General features: G+C 37.8%; 1 protein-coding gene across 1 annotated transcript in view; it reads left to right on the top strand.

Moving 5' to 3' along the window:
* The window catches only part of CTPS2 (CTP synthase 2), a 75435-nt gene that overhangs the window by 41999 nt on the left and 11900 nt on the right, over window positions 1-21536 (top strand). The window contains exons 14-16 of the mRNA XM_080361619.1: window positions 14882-14978; window positions 17036-17091; window positions 18778-18874. Coding sequence (XP_080217745.1) covers window positions 14882-14978; window positions 17036-17091; window positions 18778-18874 — 250 coding nt within the window. The remainder of the gene's footprint in view (window positions 1-14881; window positions 14979-17035; window positions 17092-18777; window positions 18875-21536) is intronic.

Genomic DNA, 21536 nt, shown 5'->3' with positions numbered 1-21536 from the left:
ATTCTAAACATTCTCAAAATAATCCATTTTAAGTAGAGATAATTAGAGTTCTTTCAAGGTTTGTGTTGTCTTGCTGTTTCTCTCACTGTGAATGTGGAATTTTAAGTGATGGTATGCAGAAACTATATGAATTCTATAACACCAAATAAATTACTGTTTTTGAAATTCAGTGTTAATGGCAACATTATGTGGTGAATATATTTGCATTAGCACCTCCTCACCCAACTTAACTGCTTTTCATCTGTGTTTTCTGAACTGGAACTTAAGTGACAAAACACATTTAATTGTCTCTGTCTCTTGGGGGGATTTGAGAGCCAGTACTTAAGCAAACAACTGGAAATGTTCCTAAAAATTATTTCATCAGTGAATTTATTTAATTTCTCCTTCATTCTACCATGTCCTTGCAAACTCAGCAATACCTGAAGCCTGAGTGACAAGTAGCACTGGGAGGACTTTTATTTGGGATAATGAATTAAAAGGAAAGAACTCTGTTTTCCTCTTAGAACCCAGATTGAACTGATGAAATGTATTTGTGAACTGAGTACACCCATGGTTGTCTCACAGGTAGGCAGTGTGTTTGGTGTTCTCCAATGCATATTATGGTATCACCTTTACTTAAGACAAGCACACTAGGTCAGACCACAGCTCCATCTAGACCAAAGGCCCATTTGACCTATTACCTGTTTCCATTGGCATCTATGAGTGATTATCTGTGGAAAAAATATTGCAGAGCAGGTGTACAGTGATGCTTCCCCAATGTATTTCTCATTTCCTACAACTTATAGCTCAGATGTTTTCAGGACAGAGAAGAGCTGAAGACCTAACCTGCACAGTAAAAACTGTGGCCAGCACAGATGTAAGAAGCATTAGAATAATCACCTCTCTTGTGCTTTTTCTTCCTTTCGTAATGGCTAATAATGTTTAATAGTTTTTGACTGTTACTGCATGTTGAACTGACATCTTCATAGAACTGTCTATTGTAGTCTCAAGGTCCTGTTCTTAAGGGGCTGTGATCAGCTCAAAGCCTGTAACTGTGGTGTGAAATTAAGCTTGTTATATCCTCTGTGCATGTCTTTATATTTGATTTTGCTGAATTTCACCTGACATTTTAATCTTTGATCACTAATTTTCAGAAGGTCCATTTGTGATCCTTTATAGTAGGGTCTCATCTCTATTACCAACAGTAAATTAGGTGTGATCAGCAGACTGTTACCTACTGTTAATTCTTTTTTTACTTTTTATCAAATAAGTTGAATGTACTATTCCTCGAGCTTTGTTCAACTCGTCACTTTCCTCCACTGTGAAAAATTGCATTGTCTTTTACCCTTGTACTTTGTTTTAGCTGTATTTTGTGTGTGTTAGTCCCATAGCTGCTTAGTTTTTACGAGTCTTTGATGACTTAGATGCCTTTCTAACATCTGTTAGAAATCAAAGTGGACTTTGATTATCAACCAGATCTCCCTTATCCATGTACATTTCCTCTGAAGAACTTCAATAGCTAGGTGACAGACAGACAACCTCCCTTTACTAAATCTTTGTTGGCAGTGTCCCAACCTGTTATAGCTACGCAGGTGCCTCCTACTTCTGCATTTTGTTAAAGGTTCTGCCAGGTTGCCTGGCGCAGACATCAGGTGTTTCAGACTAGAGATTTCTATGTCTCTTCTGGAGCATTTGCCACTTGGAGTAATTGGGTGACAAGGCTGGTGAGAGGTTGTTCACCACAGTTACAGTTACAGATCAGCTATTGCATCCTCCAGTTGCTTCAAAATTTAGTACCATCAGTTTCCAGTGATTTCTTACTGTTTTGTCTATTTGTTTTGTAACCACTTCTTTTAACACTTCAATTTGAGATGGGCACATCAGAGTCTCCCATGAAGAAGGTTTTTAGCTTGGGAATGTCTTGCAAACTCCTTGATAGTGCACAGAAGCAAAATGCTATTTTTTTAGTGCCATGGCCATAGCTTCTTTGAGTATGAGTTTTATTTTTTTAATCCTGATAATTGATTAGATTTACAATGGCAGATTTTTCTCCTTAAATGAAAATGAATGAAAGTGAATGAAAGATAAATTACTCTTAGTTATTGATGCCTTTTACAAGTTGCTTCTCTGACATTTTGATGGGGAATAATGATTTGGTATTTATATATTCAACTTGAAAGTATTTGTGTGTCTTTGTCTTCATTTGGACATAGTTTTTGTGAAGGATACCTTCTTACTGTTAATAATCTCCCACTTTTTTATTTCTTAAGATATTCTTCATAAGGAGGATTTTTTCTAGATAGAATTGCATGTTGCATTTTCAGAAGGTCTTTGACCTTTACGGTACTTACATAATGAATTATGTGTAACTAATTGGAAATCAAATAGGAAAATTTATGCTATGTACAAAACAATTTTCTGGATGAAGTGGATGTAGGTGCGTATCTTTCAGTGTCTGATTTAACAAGCAGAGAATATTTATTTATGAGGGGTATATGCCCAAGTCTGTCTTGGTACTGCTATAATATATTTGCATAGTGTGTCACTTCAGTATGAATGATGAGTGCTCCAGGAGTGGTATATGTAGTGTTGACAAAGTCTGGATGTGGAAGGGCCATTCACAAAACCATCTTGTGCAAGCAGGTGTATATGTTAGGGCACAACAGCAATGCCTGCTCCTGGCTTAGACAGGGGATTTATGGCTGCCATGTATTTTGGCATGATTCTCTGTCTGGAATGTATCAGCCTTTGGATGTGCTCCATTCCCTATGAAGATAAGCACTCAAGTAGCTCACTGAAATTTTCCATCTGAAAACTACGCAGCCAGAGTTACGTGACGTGATTCCCACACACATGGACTAACTTCGAAGCACTGTGGTAAACTAGTTCCTCACAGTTATCCTGTTTGGCAAGTTAAAAACATAATAGTGATCAACGAAGTAAAGTAGATGTGGAAGGGGGTTGTCCAGATCACTTAATACCACAATTATATTGCTGAATATAACGCCTCCAAAACACCTCCTCCCACTCCTCTAGCCCCAAAAAAACACCTACACAAAGAAGCTTGCAGAAATTGCGTATTAAAAATAAATGAACTAGGAAACCTGAAGTAGATTACCTGTATATTGCAGTTCATATGTGGAAAACTACATGAAGTCACCTTCAGCATTGTGAATGCCATTTCCATAGAAGTTTCTCCTACTTAGATGAACTCTCAAGTTACATTAAGACACTGGCCTTGTTGAAAGCTCACCTGGGAACATGTGAGTTTCTGTATCCTTGGCTGCCTTGTTTCTGAAGTGTAAGAATGAGATGAGGTGTCACAGAAATCTTGGTTCTGCTAGGTTAAACAAATCACTTCATCTGCCTTGTTTTTGTCATACTGAATGGAGTTAATGAAACACACTTACCTTTGTATAGTGGCTTGATACCTGCAAAGGAAAGGTCTGTGCAGCAGCTGAGGATTTCCACCATTTCCTGAACAGCCTTGCAGATATCCAGGAGTGAGAACTGGAATTGAATCTGTGCCTAAGAGCACACGGGAAAAAAAAAAAAACAAACAAAGAATTTAGATTGGTTGCATAGTTGTACTGGAGGGTGGATTTAATGAGATGTGAGTGATCTGTCCATTATATTCTGAACTATGTAATTTTAATTAAGAATAAAGAAAAACTATCAGCCAAAGTTTTATTTTTAATAAATACTCCTCCCTCCATCAAGTTACCTGTTGGAGGCAAGGTAGAAGAATAACACAAAGGTTCTCCCAAAAGGAAGACTTTTTTATTAAATGAGCTTTCCTGTTTTCTTAATTCGTTATTTATTTGCCTCCCATCCTTGACTTGCATGTGGTGATAAGGTAGTTCATACTGTGCAGGTAGGCACTGAACAACAGAACTGCTTTTGCAGTGAATTTGACAGTGATTCCCTGTAGGCCTGTCCTTTTAAACTAAAAATTGTTTCTCACACTCTGTGACTCTTCATTCTGCCATTGGAGCCATGAACTGTTAGAGGTGCAGGTGAAGGAGACAAATTATTTTTGTGGGAGTGCCATTAAATAACCGATTACTTGGTGAGGTTGTAGCTGTTTCGTGTTGCTTTGTACAAGAGCTAGTTGCTGTGGTAGTTGCACGTGATGTGACACTGTGCTGGTTGATGACAGACTAGAACTTTTACTGTGTGGCAATATCTTTTGCTGGTTGCTTGGTAAACATTTGTAGCATTTGAGTGGATCACTGCATTATCTGTCAAATTGATCTGTACCTGGCCACCCACACTTTTCACAGAGGATGTCTGAATTATACTGGGTGTGTTCATCTGATGTCATACTAATTGAATGCCTACTTGATTTGTGGTATTATAAAGGTGACATTATGCTATAGATATTACTTTCTTAGAAACATTATTTGCAAAATATTTCCTGTAGGATTTCACCATCTTGTTGCTAAATGAGAAATGATCTGAAGATTCGTTTCTCATCCTTTCCAGCCATCTTGCTAGTGGTTCTCCAAATGCATGCACACATTCCCGCTGCTTCTCTCTTCTTACATCCTCACACCTGTCTCCTCCTATCTGATTACATTTTAAAAGTGTGTACCATATTAATCTCTAAAAATGAATATGTAGATTTGCATTTCTGGTGTTATGTCCTGTTGGCAAGCAAGAACTGCACAGGTATGTCTGCACTGTCATGTTAACTCTAGAATTTGTCGTTGAATCCAGGCATTCTAGTGGTGCTCACTGATGCCATGTTGGGGCAGAAGGTGGTTAACATTTGAGGCCTGTTGATGTAGGTGCAACTGGTCAAGCCACTTGTCCTTTTAAACACAGTCTGTACTTGACCCCAGATACTTGTATAAACACAATTAAGGAAAGCAAATTACAAAGAATTTTTGTTGTTTATGTTGAAGGGGATAGAGTTGATGTGCTAAGGGGAGGATCATAAGGAGTGATGAATTAAATTAAGATCTGGATAGTGACATCAGGTTTTTGAAGGAGGCAGAATGGACAAAGCAAGACAGGAAGGATCCTGCTTGAAGGAATACATTGTATTTTCTGCTTGAAATAAAAAAAGATTTGGATTGTAGGTCATAAATCTTCTACCAAAATTAAGATTCTCCAAGCAAGATGATCTTTGGCCAGCTGAAGCTTTCTTGAAGGGAAATATCAGGAAATTATTAAATTTAATGTACAGCATGTGACTCAAAGCATCCCTGAAATGGCTGGCAGAGGTAATTAATCTCTGCTGTGATATTAATACATATAATTGCTTTTGATTTTCTGAAGCTGATGAGATGTGTACTGCTGTTGAATAGACAGTATTGAAGATGCCAAGATACTTTTTTGCAAGATAATCTAACTGGTTAAAGTGGTTAAGTCGTATCATTGTAACTATCTCCCTATGCTCTCTTCCTTTTTTTTTTTTTTTTTTTTTTTTTTTTTCTTCCTTATTACAGTGTACAGTATTCTTAGGAAATCCTAGAATTAAAAGTCAGTGCTTTGATTACTGTTGTATGATATCCAGCAGTTGTTTTAGTTCTTCCAGTTCCCCGTCTGGAATGAGAAATATTATGATGTGTGTGTGGAAGGGAGGATAACAACTCATAGAAGTAATTTCTGCTACTGCTCTTCACTTCATGAGAACAAAAATCTCATTACGTGTTACTGGAGAACTTTCCAGGGACTAGGTGTCCATTCAATATGACTAATGAGGTATCCAGCATTCAGATTGTTCTCTGTCATTTAGGAAAAATTACAGACATGAAAAATTAGGTAGACCAAGGTACTTTTATGGTCTTGAGCATGCCATGGAGGACAAGTAGTAGTAGCTAAAATATAGCAACTGTGCCATAGGCTTTCTGCCTAGAAATTCCCTGTTACTGTATGTCTGTTCTGCTTTTAGTCCATAACATTATTGTCACTTGAATGTCTCAAATGAGTAAATTAAGTAGGAGGACCACTAAGTTATGGGGTGGCCAACTTCAGTTCTACACATACTTTCATTTTGTATGCTTTTGTTATGGGGAACCAAGTGTTACTGGGTAGCAGAGGAGAGTGAACTGGCATGACATTTAAACAGGAGTTGAACCAAGCCAGGATCTTCCGAAGAGGAAGAGAGGAGGAGTACAATATAAAAATGTATATAAAATATTCCAAGATATCTACATCATAGATATGTATCTCTATTTAAACAGTAAAAGCAATTCTGCTTCCCTTCCAAAAACAGTTACTTTACATTGCACAGTGTTGTTCCTGGTTGTGATCCTTTGTGAGATGCCATTTCAAAGTGTAAAAACGAAAACAAAGAGGAAGCAAGAAGCATGTCTATACTGTAAATTAGTATGAGAACTACTCTAACCATCATTATCTACATTTCTTCGCTATCTACATCTGTCTTTGTTTCTACAAAGTTACAGCTTAAATGTAAAATAAGAATTCAAAACAAAATAGACTTGCTCATCAGACAAATTGCTTCAATTAAAGGTTGCAGTGATTGGCATGAGCTGGTTGTTTTGTATGGTTTTGCAAAGTGGACTCAGCTGAGCTGCTTGTTAAATGAATTAGATTGGCACAGGATTTTGGCACTGGGAGTAGAGCAACATTTACTTTCACAACTGTCTGCAATTGTTTACAACTTCAGTGGGATATTTTTTGCATAGATATGCAACCTGCAAAATACCTTGTAGAAGTATCACATGTTTGCACAGCAGTGCTTTTAAAACATTTCAAGATACTTTTTCACTGCTTTGCCTTTACTTCAAGTCTTGGATCATACAATGTTTTTTTTGTTCTTAGAAATTAAGAGTTAAAAATTAGGGATTTTTTTTTCTTCTCTTCAGCTGATTTTCATAAAATGCTCACCTATCAGAGATCTTAATTTAGCCCAGCTAGTAGAGAATTCTCTTCTTGATGCAGAAATGTCAGGTTTTAAATTCTGGTGTCCGTTTTGAAATCATTAAAGCTCGTGGTTTTCCACTGATCTTTGGGCATAATATGAAGCATCATATCCCAACTGGAAGGAGTGGTACTGGGCTGCCTCCTACATATCTGTAGCACAGAAATCCTTATGGAGCAAGAATCCGTTATTTCTGTTTCATTCATTTATTCCATATTCAAAATATGGCATTTTCTTGTGGCAGTATCAAACAATGTGATAGTATATTTTTCTGCTTTGGTTTAAAACTTCAGTTTAATGTTATATTAATCAAACATACAGTAATGGAAGGTAGTTGGTGAAATCATCTTAAATTGCATGAAGTTGTTAATATCAGTCAAGCATGTGTCCTCAGGTTATGTAAAGATGATCTATGACGCTGAATCACAGAATAAAGCTCTTTCTCTTAAAACAGAAGTTAAATGACAAAAAAAGAGTTATGTTTAGGTTTGTGTTATTATAACTGACAATAGATTTCAAACTCTAGATAGCATTTGCACTTCTTCCTTTCTTCTGGGTGTAGATCTCTTTGAAAACTTCAAGTCTGTTTTTCAATATCAAAGTACAGTATTTACTGTTACCTTAATTGTTTTTCTATTCAAATAGCTATGCTTTTCAAAAGATGCTTTACCATCTCCAACATATAAAAGAAATAGTACACAGATGTATTTTATTTCCATTGCAACAACTGTTACATGAACATACCATTTCAATAAGTTTGTGACAAACGTGCTTCTGCACCTGTCTTGGCAGGCCTGAAAAAGGAGGAGGGCTTCCAAAAAATAAGTAGAAACAAATGACTCTGGCTTGCTGTTCTGGTTAGCATTTGTAGTCAAAAGAAATCTTTCAACTGATCCAGGACCTTTCCAGGTGTTTCTCAGCTCCGAAGTTAGCTGGGAAGTTTAATACCACAACAGAAGTACTTTCCAACTAGAATAAAAGTTAAACTAGGGCAATCTGTAATTTTCTACTTGCTGCCCACTCACTTCCTTTCTAAAAGAAATGACTCAGTTTCTGCATCCCTGATCATCAAGTACCAAATCACTACTGGGCAGATCTGGAACATGGACAGGGTATCAGGATGGTTGGTGACACCATTCTGTGAGAAGAATAAGTGGGTGGAATCCAGGCAGCCTTACTTAATTGCAAGTCTGAAAGTGGTCTCATTATGTTAGGAAATGGGATGGCAAACAGTTGCTAGTTCCCCTCATGTTCCCTATGAGGGTATTGATTTTTATGACAGATGAACAGAGTTTCTTCAATAAATACTGGGACAGTGCAGGTCATGGTACTGAACATTGCCTGGAAGCTGATACCAAAAATTCTCCTCAGTGAAGGTCTGGAATTAGTGAGCACTTTGAAGTAAGCAATTTTCCTGCTTACTTTCATTGAAGTAAGCAATTCTCCTATGGTTTGATTGCTGAAGGCAGAGATAACTGATAATGAAGTGATCTTAACTAATGCTATCTTGTTAATGAATGAGAAATAAATGGAATGGATATTTGCTCGTGTGTGGTAACTCAGGGTAGAGGAGGTACAGGACATGGTGGACAGTTTTAAGGGTAAAACATGTGCTGTCCTTTGTCTTTACTAAGGTCAACCCCGCTTCTCCTTGGCTGCTTTGTGTAGTTTAGCTAGTAGGGCTGGTCTGTGGCCGAGTCTTCCATGGCAGTTGCCTGTAAGATATAAAAATTCTCTGAGTCAGACACCATCAGGCATACTACTGATTAAGCAATCTCAGGCTGTAGGTGTTTGATTATCCCTATCTCATCTGGGCTGTTTGATGAAGAGAGTGCCAGGCTCTGTCTCCCTCTCTAGGTTCTTCCCTCTGCTTTAGAATGCTCAGACACATAGACTGGATTCATGCCTTCCTCCTTCTGATATATCTCATGTGGATCAAAGTGAATTTGGTAAGGGCAAAATTTCACCTAGTAGAAATTTTAGTTGGAGAAGTCTCCCTCAAAGGCAGTGCCAGAGTTGTAATATTTTTAACACATATATTGTAGGAAGGGAAGGTTTTCTCCTTGCTACAGATGTGCTGATCTTTCTGAAATTAAATTAATGAGTATTTGGTCATTAATTGTAACGCAAGCTGGACCAGTCCAAACCCTGAGAACAGTCTTCCACTTTCTTTTAGTTATTCAAGTCTGTGGCAAATCCTGCCCTTCCTGGCCTAGCGTGACTGGCAATTCCAGTGTATTTCTATAGCCAGAACTCTTCCTTTTGCCAACACTAACTGTCTGAAAATTTCCACTTGATTAAGCCTTTAGACTGATTCTGGGACATGTGGTTGGAATAACTAGAATGAGTTCTAAAATGCTGTTAAGCAATATCTATATGGACTTTGCATATTAACATCTTCATTAACTTTCTCAGTTCATTGCACTATACTTATGAGTGATTAAGCACTGTTTGAAAAAGAAGTTACACCCTTTATGACTTTTTCCTGAAGAAAATGTTACAAAACATTCCGTACCAGGATTTCTGCTTATTCAGCCAGAATCCTTCTTAGAGCGTTTTTGCGCTTTAATTCAATAAATGCTCTAGGGCAATTACTTAACTCTAAAATACGAAACAACAAATCTCTGGAAAAGAGGATTACCCACACTGGAAAATGGTTAACAGTAACATGCTATGGGATTTTAAGAGTTTAAGAAATTTAAGCTGTTATTTGTTGGAATCATAGAATAGAATAATGGAATAGTTTGGGTTGGAAGGGACCTTCAAAGGTCATCTAGTCCAACCCCTGGCAATGAGCAGGGACATCTTCAACTGGATCAGGTTGCTCAGAGCCCCGTCCAGCCTGGCCTGGAATGTCTCCAGGGATGGGGCATCTACCACCTCTCTGGGCAAACGGGGCCAGTATCTCACCCCTCTCATTGTAAGAAATTTTCTCCTCATATATTTGGATACTGTGGTGTAGTTTAGTGAGGAAAATAGAGGACAAGATTTTTCTAGCTGGTTACTCATATCACTATGTAGCTGCATGTATCAGCTATTGATGATTTCTGCTTTGATGTTATACGTGATGGTGGTCATCTTTTTTGAAAACAAATGTTACTTCAGTCAGAATAAGGGAGAGCTGAGTAGTCTGAAATCTGCAAGTGGCTTTATGAAAACTAGTTCCATACTAGAAGGCTGAGTGCTTTAGATAGGTGGGCAGTGATGGGATTTGCTTGGAACTAGATTATCTGTGGGGACCAGTGGAGTAAGGGATTCTGGCAGATGTGTGATTACTGCACCTTCTTTCAGTAATTGAGAATTTAAACCCCCTGATTTTTAATAATGGGAAAAGAGTGTCTTTTTGGTTTACTTGCCAAGCTGGAAACTGTCTGTACCACAGTTAGTGTTGTATCTGTCAATTTTTTCTTTACAATGTTTGTACTGTTTCTAAAATTTTAGTATAAATATCCCATTTGCAGGTGGCTGGGTCTGTTTACTGATAAACTTGTGATTTAAACAGATCAGATTGTATCTAGCAAGTACTGACTAGTCCTGTAGAGGAATGATGCAAGAGTCAATAAAATAAATGGTTCCTCTCATTTGGCCTAGGTTCTTGTCAGTTTCTATTGATAGGGTTTTTTTCATAGCTGCGTTCATCAGGGATTCATATTCATCAGTACCTGTCACTGTATTCCCTGATTCTGTCAGCTTTCCCTCTGTACATCTCTTGAGTGCTGAGTGTCTCAGAGCCTCTTTTCAGTGTTGAATTAATCTTTAGGGTTGGGACTTCTCCTAATGCTTTGATCAGCACTTGCATGTATACCAATTTCTTTCAGCAGTGACAAATCATTTGCTCACCAGACAAGGGCAGAGTAAAAAGGCAAAAAAACCTAAAAGCCTGCTTCCAAAGCTGACTTGCCAATGAATTGTTCAATCAATCAAGTAATGCCCTCTTCCCTCCCCTCATCCCCCACCCTAAGACCCCAAAACACCAAACAAAACCCAAACAGAATCCCTACCCCTCAGATAATCAAGGTTAGATGTATTTCTTCAAATGGCATTGCAGGACATGAAGCAAAACAAAGACAAAACTTAATGATCCTGAGGTGATTACTAAAATGATAGGTGTTGGGTTTTCGGGGCCTTGGCTGCTCTGTGTTGAGTGTCCGGGCTTGAGAGGTTTTCTCATTAGGTTTTATATGTTTCCTAACAACAGCGAAACGACCCAAGCAGTAGTTTTCTGAAAGAAGATTGCAGTTCACGGGTAGTTAAAGTCATTCATCAACAGCATAATTTAATACTAATCGGACTGGTTTATATCTATAATGTGCTTTGTGCTATATCAAAGTGATTATTTATTTTGTGTTAGCTGTCTGGTGTGTGATACATGGTATCTGTAAAACCCCTGTTGTGTTGGCAATTTTCAGAGATGTGGGTAAGAAAGACCTAATTAATGCCTTATCTCTTCTTGCACCCTCCCTACTGATGCTTTTTTGTTGCTTGTGGTGCCTGTTGTTCTATGCTGTTCTCAAAGAACTAATGCATAGTAAGAGCTGATTTATTCTGTGGCAGGAAGCATAAACTCTTTGAAGAATCTATTCAGTAGCACAATTATTAAAAATAACTACCACTTGAAGGTTTGTCTTTGATCAAATAAATTCTGTAAAATATGGCAAAATTTTCTATGAGTTGCTTTTCTGATGGTTATTACAGACCTTGGGCAGCAGTGCCACTTTACTTTTGAGAGCTTCTAGCACAGACTTTTCTGCAGAGAAACTCATGTAATAGAAAAACATTGAGGGCTGTGCCATGATAGTTGCTGGAGCTGATCAGAACCACAGAACGTATCAAAAAGGAGGACCCAGAGTGAAAGTATCTCTGAGGTATTGCTTCATAAGTAGCTCCTTTCCTCACCTAACTACAAAAAAATAATATTTGAAGCCTTGCCTATTTTCTTACTATCATAAGCCTAAAAATCATGGGGAAGATGGAGAGCTGGTTTTAATGCACATACCAATAACAAAACATGAGCACACAGAGTAAGCTGCTTGATGTTGAAACTCAATACAGCTGTCATATTGGCAGAAAGTCTGCCACAGATGGAAATGAGATTGAACAGTTGCGTCATGCAGTGTTTCTCAAAAGACACCTTAATTAAGACTTAGCAGACATTAGTGAAAGTTTTAAGGGTTGGATCCTCCTCCAAATATGTGCCCCTGACCACACTGATGTAACTGTTGAGACAAGGAAAACAGACCTCTTAGAAGACAAAGATTAATTGGTGAAAAAATGCCTGAGTCTTCCCTACAAGGCCATTTCTCTAGTGGAATTTTTGTTGGGCTTGCAGCCCCCTGTCAGGGTTCTGACTCAAAGGGTGGCAGAAGCCCTCGGCAGAGCAGATGAATCTCTGCTTTCCCAGTCTGTCTTTCTTCCTGGCTGTTATCTAGAGCTTTAGTGGGACTCATGAGTATCCTGTGTTTTGTGCCTGCTGAAAGAAGGAAGAGCTGAGAGTGGGGCTATAACCTGTTTGAATGCTCTGTTTAATGAACAGGAGACCATATATTTGCTAACTGAGGTTTTTGTGTGTTCCTGGAGAAGACATTTAGGCACAGTAAATTAGTGAAATCTGCTATGGACTGCATAGACTGGTTCACTTCATTTGGAGCCAGTGTTTTAACGGAGAAGTTTAATAGCTGAGTGATGTCCTTCAAGAAGTTACCATCCCACTCATATCCACACGCTTCTTTCTAATTATGGCATTATACTCAAAATGTTTGATAGACAGAATATCTTAGTGCAGCAAATACTGAAAGGTGTAAATAGTGAAATCTAATTTTTTTCTGAGGTGGAGGGGAGAACCCAGAAACACCTGTGTATTACTACAATTTGGTTAACAAAGTTAAACCAAAACATCCTGCCCCAAATTTTTAGGAAGAAACATCTAAAGGTGAGGTTAGGGGACAGTATTTAGGCACTTGATACATTTTTAAGAATGAAAGAATGTCTAATCCTGACTTCAGCCTTCAAGCTTAATAATACTCAAACAAAAAAAAAAACCTCCTTGTTTTTATTGTAAAGGGCAAATATTGATTAAACAGCCATTAAAGTGAGGTTTTTGTAATTGGAAGAGAAGCCTGTACTTAAAGTACTTGATAGTTGCTTGTGACCACTTCATCGCCATTTGACAAGAAGCTGGAGCTCAAGAGGTTATCTGTAGTGTGGGTGTAGACAAGCAAATAACACTTAATGAAAAACTTGTATTTGATTTCAGAGGGTCAGAGTGTTTGGCATACAAAGAGCTTCCTGTGCACGTTCTAACTGCTTGTGATGTCTTGTGTCTTTTTGTGGCCACTACTTCATGGAAAATTGAAAGTAAATGGAAGGAAATAAAGTAAAAGCAGACAATCTAATATTTTTTAAAGTATCAAGGATTCAGTGAATGTGTGGGTGTTTGTTTGTGTTTGTTTTTTGTTTGTTTGTTTGTTTTTACTTTGTGGGGTATTTTTTAGCCAAATATGCTGCATAGTCCTCACCCTCATGATTTGGGAGGTAATTAGGGGATTTGTAATATCCCACTGGTTTGCTCACAATTTCTACTCATGACATTTTATAATGAGTATATAGCTTATAAATAACATTTGAAAGGTATAAAGTTATACAGAGATAATTGCATAGCTGAAATGCATTGGCTCAAGGCCAGAGGCTAAGCACTTTCCACCATCCTTTTTAAATTGAATGACTTCAGTTTATGAAGTGTATCATCAGAAATTGTTTTCATTACTCCCAGAGGGCAAATTTAGGTTAATAAAAATCCAATTCCAGATTACTTATATGTGTGAATATTTGTATTTTTAGAACCTTTCTTTGTCAATTATGTTCCTCACTGACTCTGTGTATGTAAATACAAATATGTAGGTCATAGTTTCTGCTCAAGTGTTTCTACAGTTTTGAACTGTTTCGCCTCTCTGAGACAGATTTCCTCTAAACATGATTTTGAGACCCAGAGGATTTTTCAAACTGAGCAAAAATGAAGCACTCCTTCCGCTAAGCCATTGTTCATCACCTTTCCTGGATCCCACTGTCCTGGATATAATTTGAGCCATTTGACCTGTCCACTTCAGTCCTCAAAAGCAGTATTTGTATATCCTCTTCTTTAAATCTTACGTTAAATAGCATATTCTTCACAGAAGACAACCAATTATTTTATGGAGTCTTGGGCAATCAGATAAACCCGTTAGTAAAGGTGAATTGGGGGGAAGTTTTTTATTTTCTCCTTGTGATAAATTAGTTACATATATAATCTGAAACAGCACAGGCATGTTGGAGTCACCTCCTGTGGTACTCTGTCTTTACAACATTAAATTATAGTCTTGTTACAAATGCCCACTTTTCTCTTTGCTCTGCTGCTCTATGCCCTCCTCTCCACTTCCCAAAGAGAAGATTTCTGCTGTCTTGATAAAACAACTGTTTCTGCCTCTTGGAATAAGAAAGGGCATTGTGTATAATGAAGAGTTTAAGAATAGGCCTAGTGTTCAGCAATATTTACCCAGGATAATCTTTCAGCTTCTTATCACTGTGTGGTTGGGGGACTCACTTTTTCAGAGGTGGTGCCTTTATCACTTGGTGGATTTTTTAATCTATGAATTTATCGTTTTTAGAAGTCTGTGTACTCTTATAGCACTAAGAATAACATTTGGCGGAATTATCCTATTGCTAACATTTTGGTATTTTTTTTTTAAATAAAGTTTTTTTTTCCCACCCAAAAATTAAATTAAGGAATTGAGAAATTGCTTTTGTTGATCTTGCCATTAACTGAAAATATTTTGCACCCATTAGTTAGTATCCTCAGGCTATTACAGTTCCAATACTGAGAACAAAGCATTAGGAAAACCAAAATAAGTCATAATTGGGAATTCACAGAGTAAAAAAAAAATAATGTTACCATTTATAAATTTATGCAGCCTGTTATGCAATTGTTGAAGTTGTTTTTTCTTTGTTGGATGAAACGGTGTTGATTTTTCTCTACAGGTTATTGACATGCCAGAACACAATCCTGGAGATATGGGTGGAACAATGAGACTGGGGAGGAGGAGAACTGTTTTCAAAACAGAAAATTCTGTTTTAAGTAAGTTACATTTCTGCTCTTACCATTTGCTTTTTGGATAGGAGCTTTGTAACATGGCAAAGCAAAAATGCCAGAGCACATATTGTTAAAGGACTATGACCTCAAGCAAGTGATTGGGTGACAGCTTCCCCAAGCTCATTCACCGTGATCCTGTTCCTATATACATTTACCCAGGTTCAGAATGTAAGAAAGGAACGAGAGACATCTGGAAGTCCCAGTGAAAAAGTCAGTTAGGGTCCAGTGCTTTAAACAAACAATGAGAGACTGTTGAGATAACTGAAATGCATTTTATGGTAGTTTAATTCATTATTTTCTTGGGAAGATCAGAGCATTTTCTTTCTATTTTCTTCATGAGCTAGTGAACCAGGGGTTCTTCTCCTACCCCTGAAGCTTTTTGGTAGAACCAACCCAAACTCCTACCCATTATGCTATTGGACTAGAAGGCCTTCGAAGGTCCCTTCCAACCCAAACTATTCTATTGTTCTACGCTCTTGCCAGACCTAAACGTTACTTGTGATTCTCTAAAGCTGCCAGTGCACCTCAGCCTTAAATATCATCTGGCCTCACTGCCTTAGTTCTCACCTTTTCTTGACAATGCCTGCTAGTTTGTATCCTAATTACAGCCAGGACCTGCTGAACTCCAGTCTCTGATCCAGCACTGCCCTAAGCCTAGCCTAGCCCTGGAAAGAGTCTGGTTTTGGGAAAGCAAATTATTTGTTGTAGGAAAGGAGAATTATTTACTGTAACAAGACGGTTCAAAAGGCAAAATAAAAGCAACCAGAATATAGAACAAGTGATTCAATTCGATCTATATGTATTTTAAAATTGAGGTAATACTTTTCTCCTATTAATCAACCTATTCTATAGTAGTAATACAAGTGATGCTGAAAATGTATAAAAAGTACTTTCCTGTCCATTGATATGCATATTTCTTATGTTGCCCTGCTGCTGGCATTTATCTGAGTTATTACTGTGTTTAGCTATGTTGAACTTATGGAATGTATCCTTCTGAGCTTTTTAAAATAACATCCAGTTCAGCAGGAGAACAAAGGGTAATACAAATGCACATTTGATGAAAAATATGCCTTACTAGAGAACGTCCGTGCCGGTGATCTGACTGACCTGGGTGATATTTTGCCTAGGTGTGACATAGATATGCATATCAGAATGTACACGTTGTTTTGTGGCCTAAACACTTACTGGAAAAGTCAAGAAAAATGGACACGTGTTGCAACTCTTGACTAGTATTATGAGTTGTTTTACAACTTGAATTGAAATAACGGTTTTGAAAAGGTGGTTCCTTAAAATTGACACATATACCACTTTTTGTAAAATTGCAGTACTATCACTCTACAATTTTTTGAGATCTTCTTGACAGTCTAATTCTTGTACCAACCCCTAAGTGAGACAATAATCCTAACGACACTGGGGAAAATTGAGAGCCAAGCTTGACACAGCATGACTGTGAGAGATATGATCAAGTTCTGGTTTACTGCATCCCTCTAACTTGGTCTTTGTTGCTCTGGAATGTAGAGTGTTCCAGATTAGGCTCAGAGGACTGCAAGAGTCATTTAGGTAATAAGATCAGGAAAACAGAGAAAAACAATATTCTGTGTTTGCCATTGAAGGCATTATGTCAGCTGCCATGCATAATCTATGAAAATGGAACAGATGCTACTAGAAGGCTTCCTGCACTGCACCTTTTGCTTACAACTGTTGTAAAACTCTGAAGGGGTTTAATGCTGCTTGTTCGCTTAACCAATTTTTTATTTTACTTTGGACTTTACAATTTAAATTAGTTTAAGTGTGGCCTTCAGACTCTACCTAAGCTATTTCTGGTCAAAGGTTGTTGAATATGAATCCTGAATAAACTCAGGTAACAGTAAATTAAAAGCAACTAGTCATCACTCAGAAAAACAGAAAGCTGGAGTGAGATGAATAGTGTCCTGTTATATTTTACATGCTTTTTTTTTTTGGTTTAAATTACAAGAAATAGTTGTAACAATGATTACAGCAACACTTTAACATTAATTTCTTTTTTTTTTTTATATATTCAGGGAAACTTTATGGTGATGAGATGTTTGTAGAGGAGCGACACAGACATCGATATGAGGTAAGAACTGCTAATGTACTTTGTGCTCAAAAGTTAAAGCTTAAGCAAATTGTGCTTCTCTTGATAGGTACTATTTTCCTCAAAACCAATGGGAGATTTCTTACATAAACATAACCCAAAATTTAGTAATGGTTAGATAGTCTAATTTAGATTGAAACAAACCTCTGTAAGTCTTCTCATCCAACTCCCTCTTTGGAGCTGAACCAACTTCAAAATTAGATCAGGATACTCAGGGGTTTGTCCTATCTAGTTTTGAATCTCTCTGAAGAGAGAAGTTCCACAACATCTTTTGGCAATTTGTTCCAATGTTTAATCACTTCTTTGTGAACTCTTTTTTCTCTTACATCTAGTAGGAGATTTCCTTGGGCAGTTTGTCTTTTATCTCTCAGTCTTGTGCTGTGCATCTCTGAGCAGAGTCTGGCTCAGTCTTCTTTATACAATCCCGTTAGACAAAGTCAGCAACGAGACCCACCCTGTGCCTTCTCTAGGCTGAACAAATGCAGCTCATTCAATCTCTCCTCTGATGTTGCACGTGGTCCACTCCCCTAAGCATCCTGGTTCCACCTCCTATGAGCTTGCAACATTTTCTCAATCTCTTTCTTCTGCCAAAAGGCCTGAAACTAGATACAATACCACAGATATGTTCTTGCAAGTGTTCAATGTAGTGTACTGTTCCTGTGGTAGAGATAGTGCAGTGTCTTAGCAAGATGATCTCGGACAGTGATGTCAGAGATTACCCAACTTGACTTCCTGTGAAGTATTTGAAAGGTAAAGGCTTATCTCTAAAGGCATTGCTCCTTGGCTGATTTGGCTTATTTAAAGGCTTAGGTTATGTTCAAGTACTGCACATTCTTTCACAATCTAAATGTAGCCAGGCTTCAGGCATCTGCCACTCAGAGGTTAATACAGATTGCTTGCTTCCTACCATCCAACTCTGTCGGCCCCTTGTATAGGTCCACTTCTCTGTTTGACAACATCTGTGCAAAGGTGCCTGTGTACATTCAAAATACTGTCACTCAAGGAGACAGGCAAGAGCTGCACTCCTGGAGTTATCTCTGAGATAGTTCAGAAGCAACCTGACTATCAGTATCTCCAGAGAGGCCTGAGCTTTGAGATGTGTGCTGGCTACAAACTGATACAGGCAATGTTAAGTTTCCTTAAAAAGCTGGGAGGAGAATGTGATGGTGGTAAAGGTGCTCAGAATTTGAATATTAGCTGAGTGGTTAGAACATTACCAAGGAAATGAAACAGCTCACCGCAGAGCTTCTCAGTTTGAAGGAGGAGCTGAACCACACTTGTGTCATAACCACTGAAATGCAGCGTTCAAAGAGGTCAGCCTTTATGCCTGCTGTAGTGGGTCGTTTAAAAAACAAGGAATGCAAGCTGCTCAGAATCAGGACAGCAAGGAGAAGGGACCCTGGCTTTAATCTTTTGAATATTACGTTGTAAGTTTTAAAATTAGTGATTCATAAGTTTTAAAGTTATTGATTCATCTCCTATTAAATGAGTCCACTTTTACAAATTAATACCAGAGAGTTGTTAAAACAAGAAAGCAAAAGTTCTCAACTCTTTTCTCAATTTTTTTTCATTCTTGTATGTGTAATAAAAACATTACAATTAGCTGCTACTGTTTCTTATATCAAAAAATAAATAGAACTACAATTATTATTACTTTCAATATTTCAGGTGAACCCAGAATTGACTCACTGCTTTGAAGAGAAAGGTTTGAAATTTGTTGGCCATGATACGGAAGGGAACAGAATGGAAATTATTGAACTGGAGAGTGAGTGTCTTACTTCCCTGTAGTACTTTCTACATCTATGAAAGCCATGTAAACGATAGGTTTTTAAATGATGTGTAGGCACAATATTTAGCTGTCGTAACAGCCAAGATCATGTTCATGGTATTGCTGACTCCACATGTGTATTACAATAGGTGAGGATTTAGAGGATGTTAAGAGAAGTCTTACACTTCTCAGGGACTGTGTATTTGATTATCAGGGAGAGACATGCTTCTTTTCCGAAAATGTCATAATTCTAGCTCAGTGGCATTTGCCTATGTAGTATCAAAGAGTGATTTGGGAGGTCGTCTAGTCCAACCCTCTGCTTCCACATAGGGCTACCTTTAAATATAGATCAGGTTGTTAAGAGCCATATCAGTCCAGTTTTGAGTGTCTCCAAGTGTGCTATTGGTTGGACTTCAAACCACTCACCACTTCTCATTGAACCCAGTAGTCCAACCTTTTTTTTTTTTTTTTTACACGCTTTGTAGTCTATCAACAGTCCATAGCTACCAACTTGAATGCTAGGAAACTATATCAAAAGCCTTGCTAAAGTCTAGATTAAGGAAGGCTACTGCTCTTTCTGCATCCAAAGACTGATTTTTCCCAAGCTTGTTGTGCCTAGTTTTCTTCCTGTCCTTCATGTGTCTGGAAATGCCTTGGAGGAAGATTTGTTTCATAACCTTACCACGAACTGAGGTTAGGCTGACTGTACTGTAGTTCCTTGGATCCTACTTTTTGTCCTTCTTGAAGAAGGACACGGTGACTGCCTTTTTCCAGTCATCAGGGACCTCTCATGATCGCCTTGGCCTTTTAAAGATAACAACCAGTTTCACAATGTCATTGACCTGCTCCTTAAGCACGCTCAGATGTTCTTAGCCAGGTCCCAGTAACGCATATATGTTCAGTTTGCTCAAGTATATGAAATATGTATATATGCAATGTAGCCAAAGTATAAAACATCACTGGAATATATTACCTACAGAAGCTGTGAAATCTCTATCCTCATGGATAGAGACCTTCAAAACTTGACTAGATGAATCTGTCAGCAACCTAATTTAATTTTGAACTTGAACCTGCTTTAAGCAGGAGGTGGGACTAAAGACCTCCCAACATGCCGTCCAATCAGTTTGTGTCTACTTCAGTTACCCTCTGTTTAGAATCGCAGAAAAAAAGTATGAAAAACAAATAAAAAGCAAGCTCCTTTCTTTCACAGAAATGATTCAGATAAGTAAGTGTTTGATACTGTGGAAATCTGGTAGAATTGGACTACTTTACCAAGTAAGACTTGATGTCTTTTCTAAAAGGTTCTGTAACAAAAAGGAGCTATGCTATATATTTGAATGCTATGCAGAACAGCTTTTAGAAACCATCGCTTTGGTTTTGGTTGATTCTTTCATTAACTCCTTGCTGTTAAGTAAGTCACTGTTGGCTAGATGAGTGTCAGGCACCTGAAGATGCAGGCTACCTTACAAGATCTTTTTCTTTCTCATGTGGCTCCTTATTTTCATTAGTTAACATAAACTCCATGCATGGAAACATAGATTTATATATCGTAAGACTGTATTATCATCCTACAGAGTGATATTTGTGACATGATGCTCCTGAGAATTCATTATATACTCTGTGGTATGTTGAAGAACAGTGCTGTAAATTTGAACCAGTGTTTATAAGTAGGTATCTATATTGAATGTCAAGCAACCACACCATAGAGAGTAATGTGAGAGCAAAAGGCACCTGTAAATTCATAAACTACTAATTGTCATGGTGTTCTTTGCTTAGTTTGTTCCTGATAGGTTACCCCTGTTATGCACACTGGTGTTGGGAGGCTATTTTGTCTGCCCTGCATGAAACAACTCCTATGGAAAGTGCCACAAAATAAATCTGGCAGGATTTTTAAATTGCATGTTACTGTGAAAAGAATAAAAGCAGCAGTAAAACCTGGAATTACTTTACAATGGACTGCAAGAAGACTCTGATTACTAAAGAAAAACAATCATCACAGGGAGGAGGGCAGGTTGGAGCAGAAGCACAGAAATAACAGTACACTAAATAGCCTAGGCAAAACTTTTAAGCAAAATATCCTCATAGGAAATATTTGATGCTTTGTCATTGTCTTGTTTTACAGCTTTAAAGAACTAAATTGCATGGTAGAGAGAAAGAACTTCTGGAATAACATTAGGATCCAGGTTCTCTTTAAGACATAGTAGCAGAGAGAAGAGCAGTATACTAGATCATATAGTTTATCTTCATAGAAGAAAACCTCAGCTTTCTTGTTATCATTTATCCTGTACTGCAGAAAAATTCCTTGAATGTTTGGGATTGTTTTGGAAAGTTTTGAACCAGAAGAGATCTGCGGTTAGTTTTGTCCAGTGTCCTGGCACTAGAAATGGTTAATGTTAGCTCCTTTAAAACACTATTCCAAGAAGGAACAGGTGCACAGCATGGAAGAGTAGGAAAAAATTGTTCCTTCCATATCTTTTTGAAGAAGACAGAAGGGAAGCAGAAGCAGCAGTGAAGAGGCTTTTTGATTGGGAAACAGCGAGCTGGAAATTTAAGTGGAAGTGAAGCAGCATGGCTGATGGTGATATTGCCATCCTTAATCACACAGTGCAAACAGCAGAAAGTAAAGCACCATAAGAAATGGATATAAGGTGGCTGTAAA

The sequence above is a fragment of the Nesoenas mayeri genome, assembly GCF_963082525.1.
Source record: "Nesoenas mayeri genome assembly, chromosome: 1".
Taxonomy (NCBI): domain Eukaryota; kingdom Metazoa; phylum Chordata; class Aves; order Columbiformes; family Columbidae; genus Nesoenas; species Nesoenas mayeri.
Note: the sequence above shows the minus strand (reverse complement) of the source record. Positions and strands in the feature narration are given on the sequence as shown.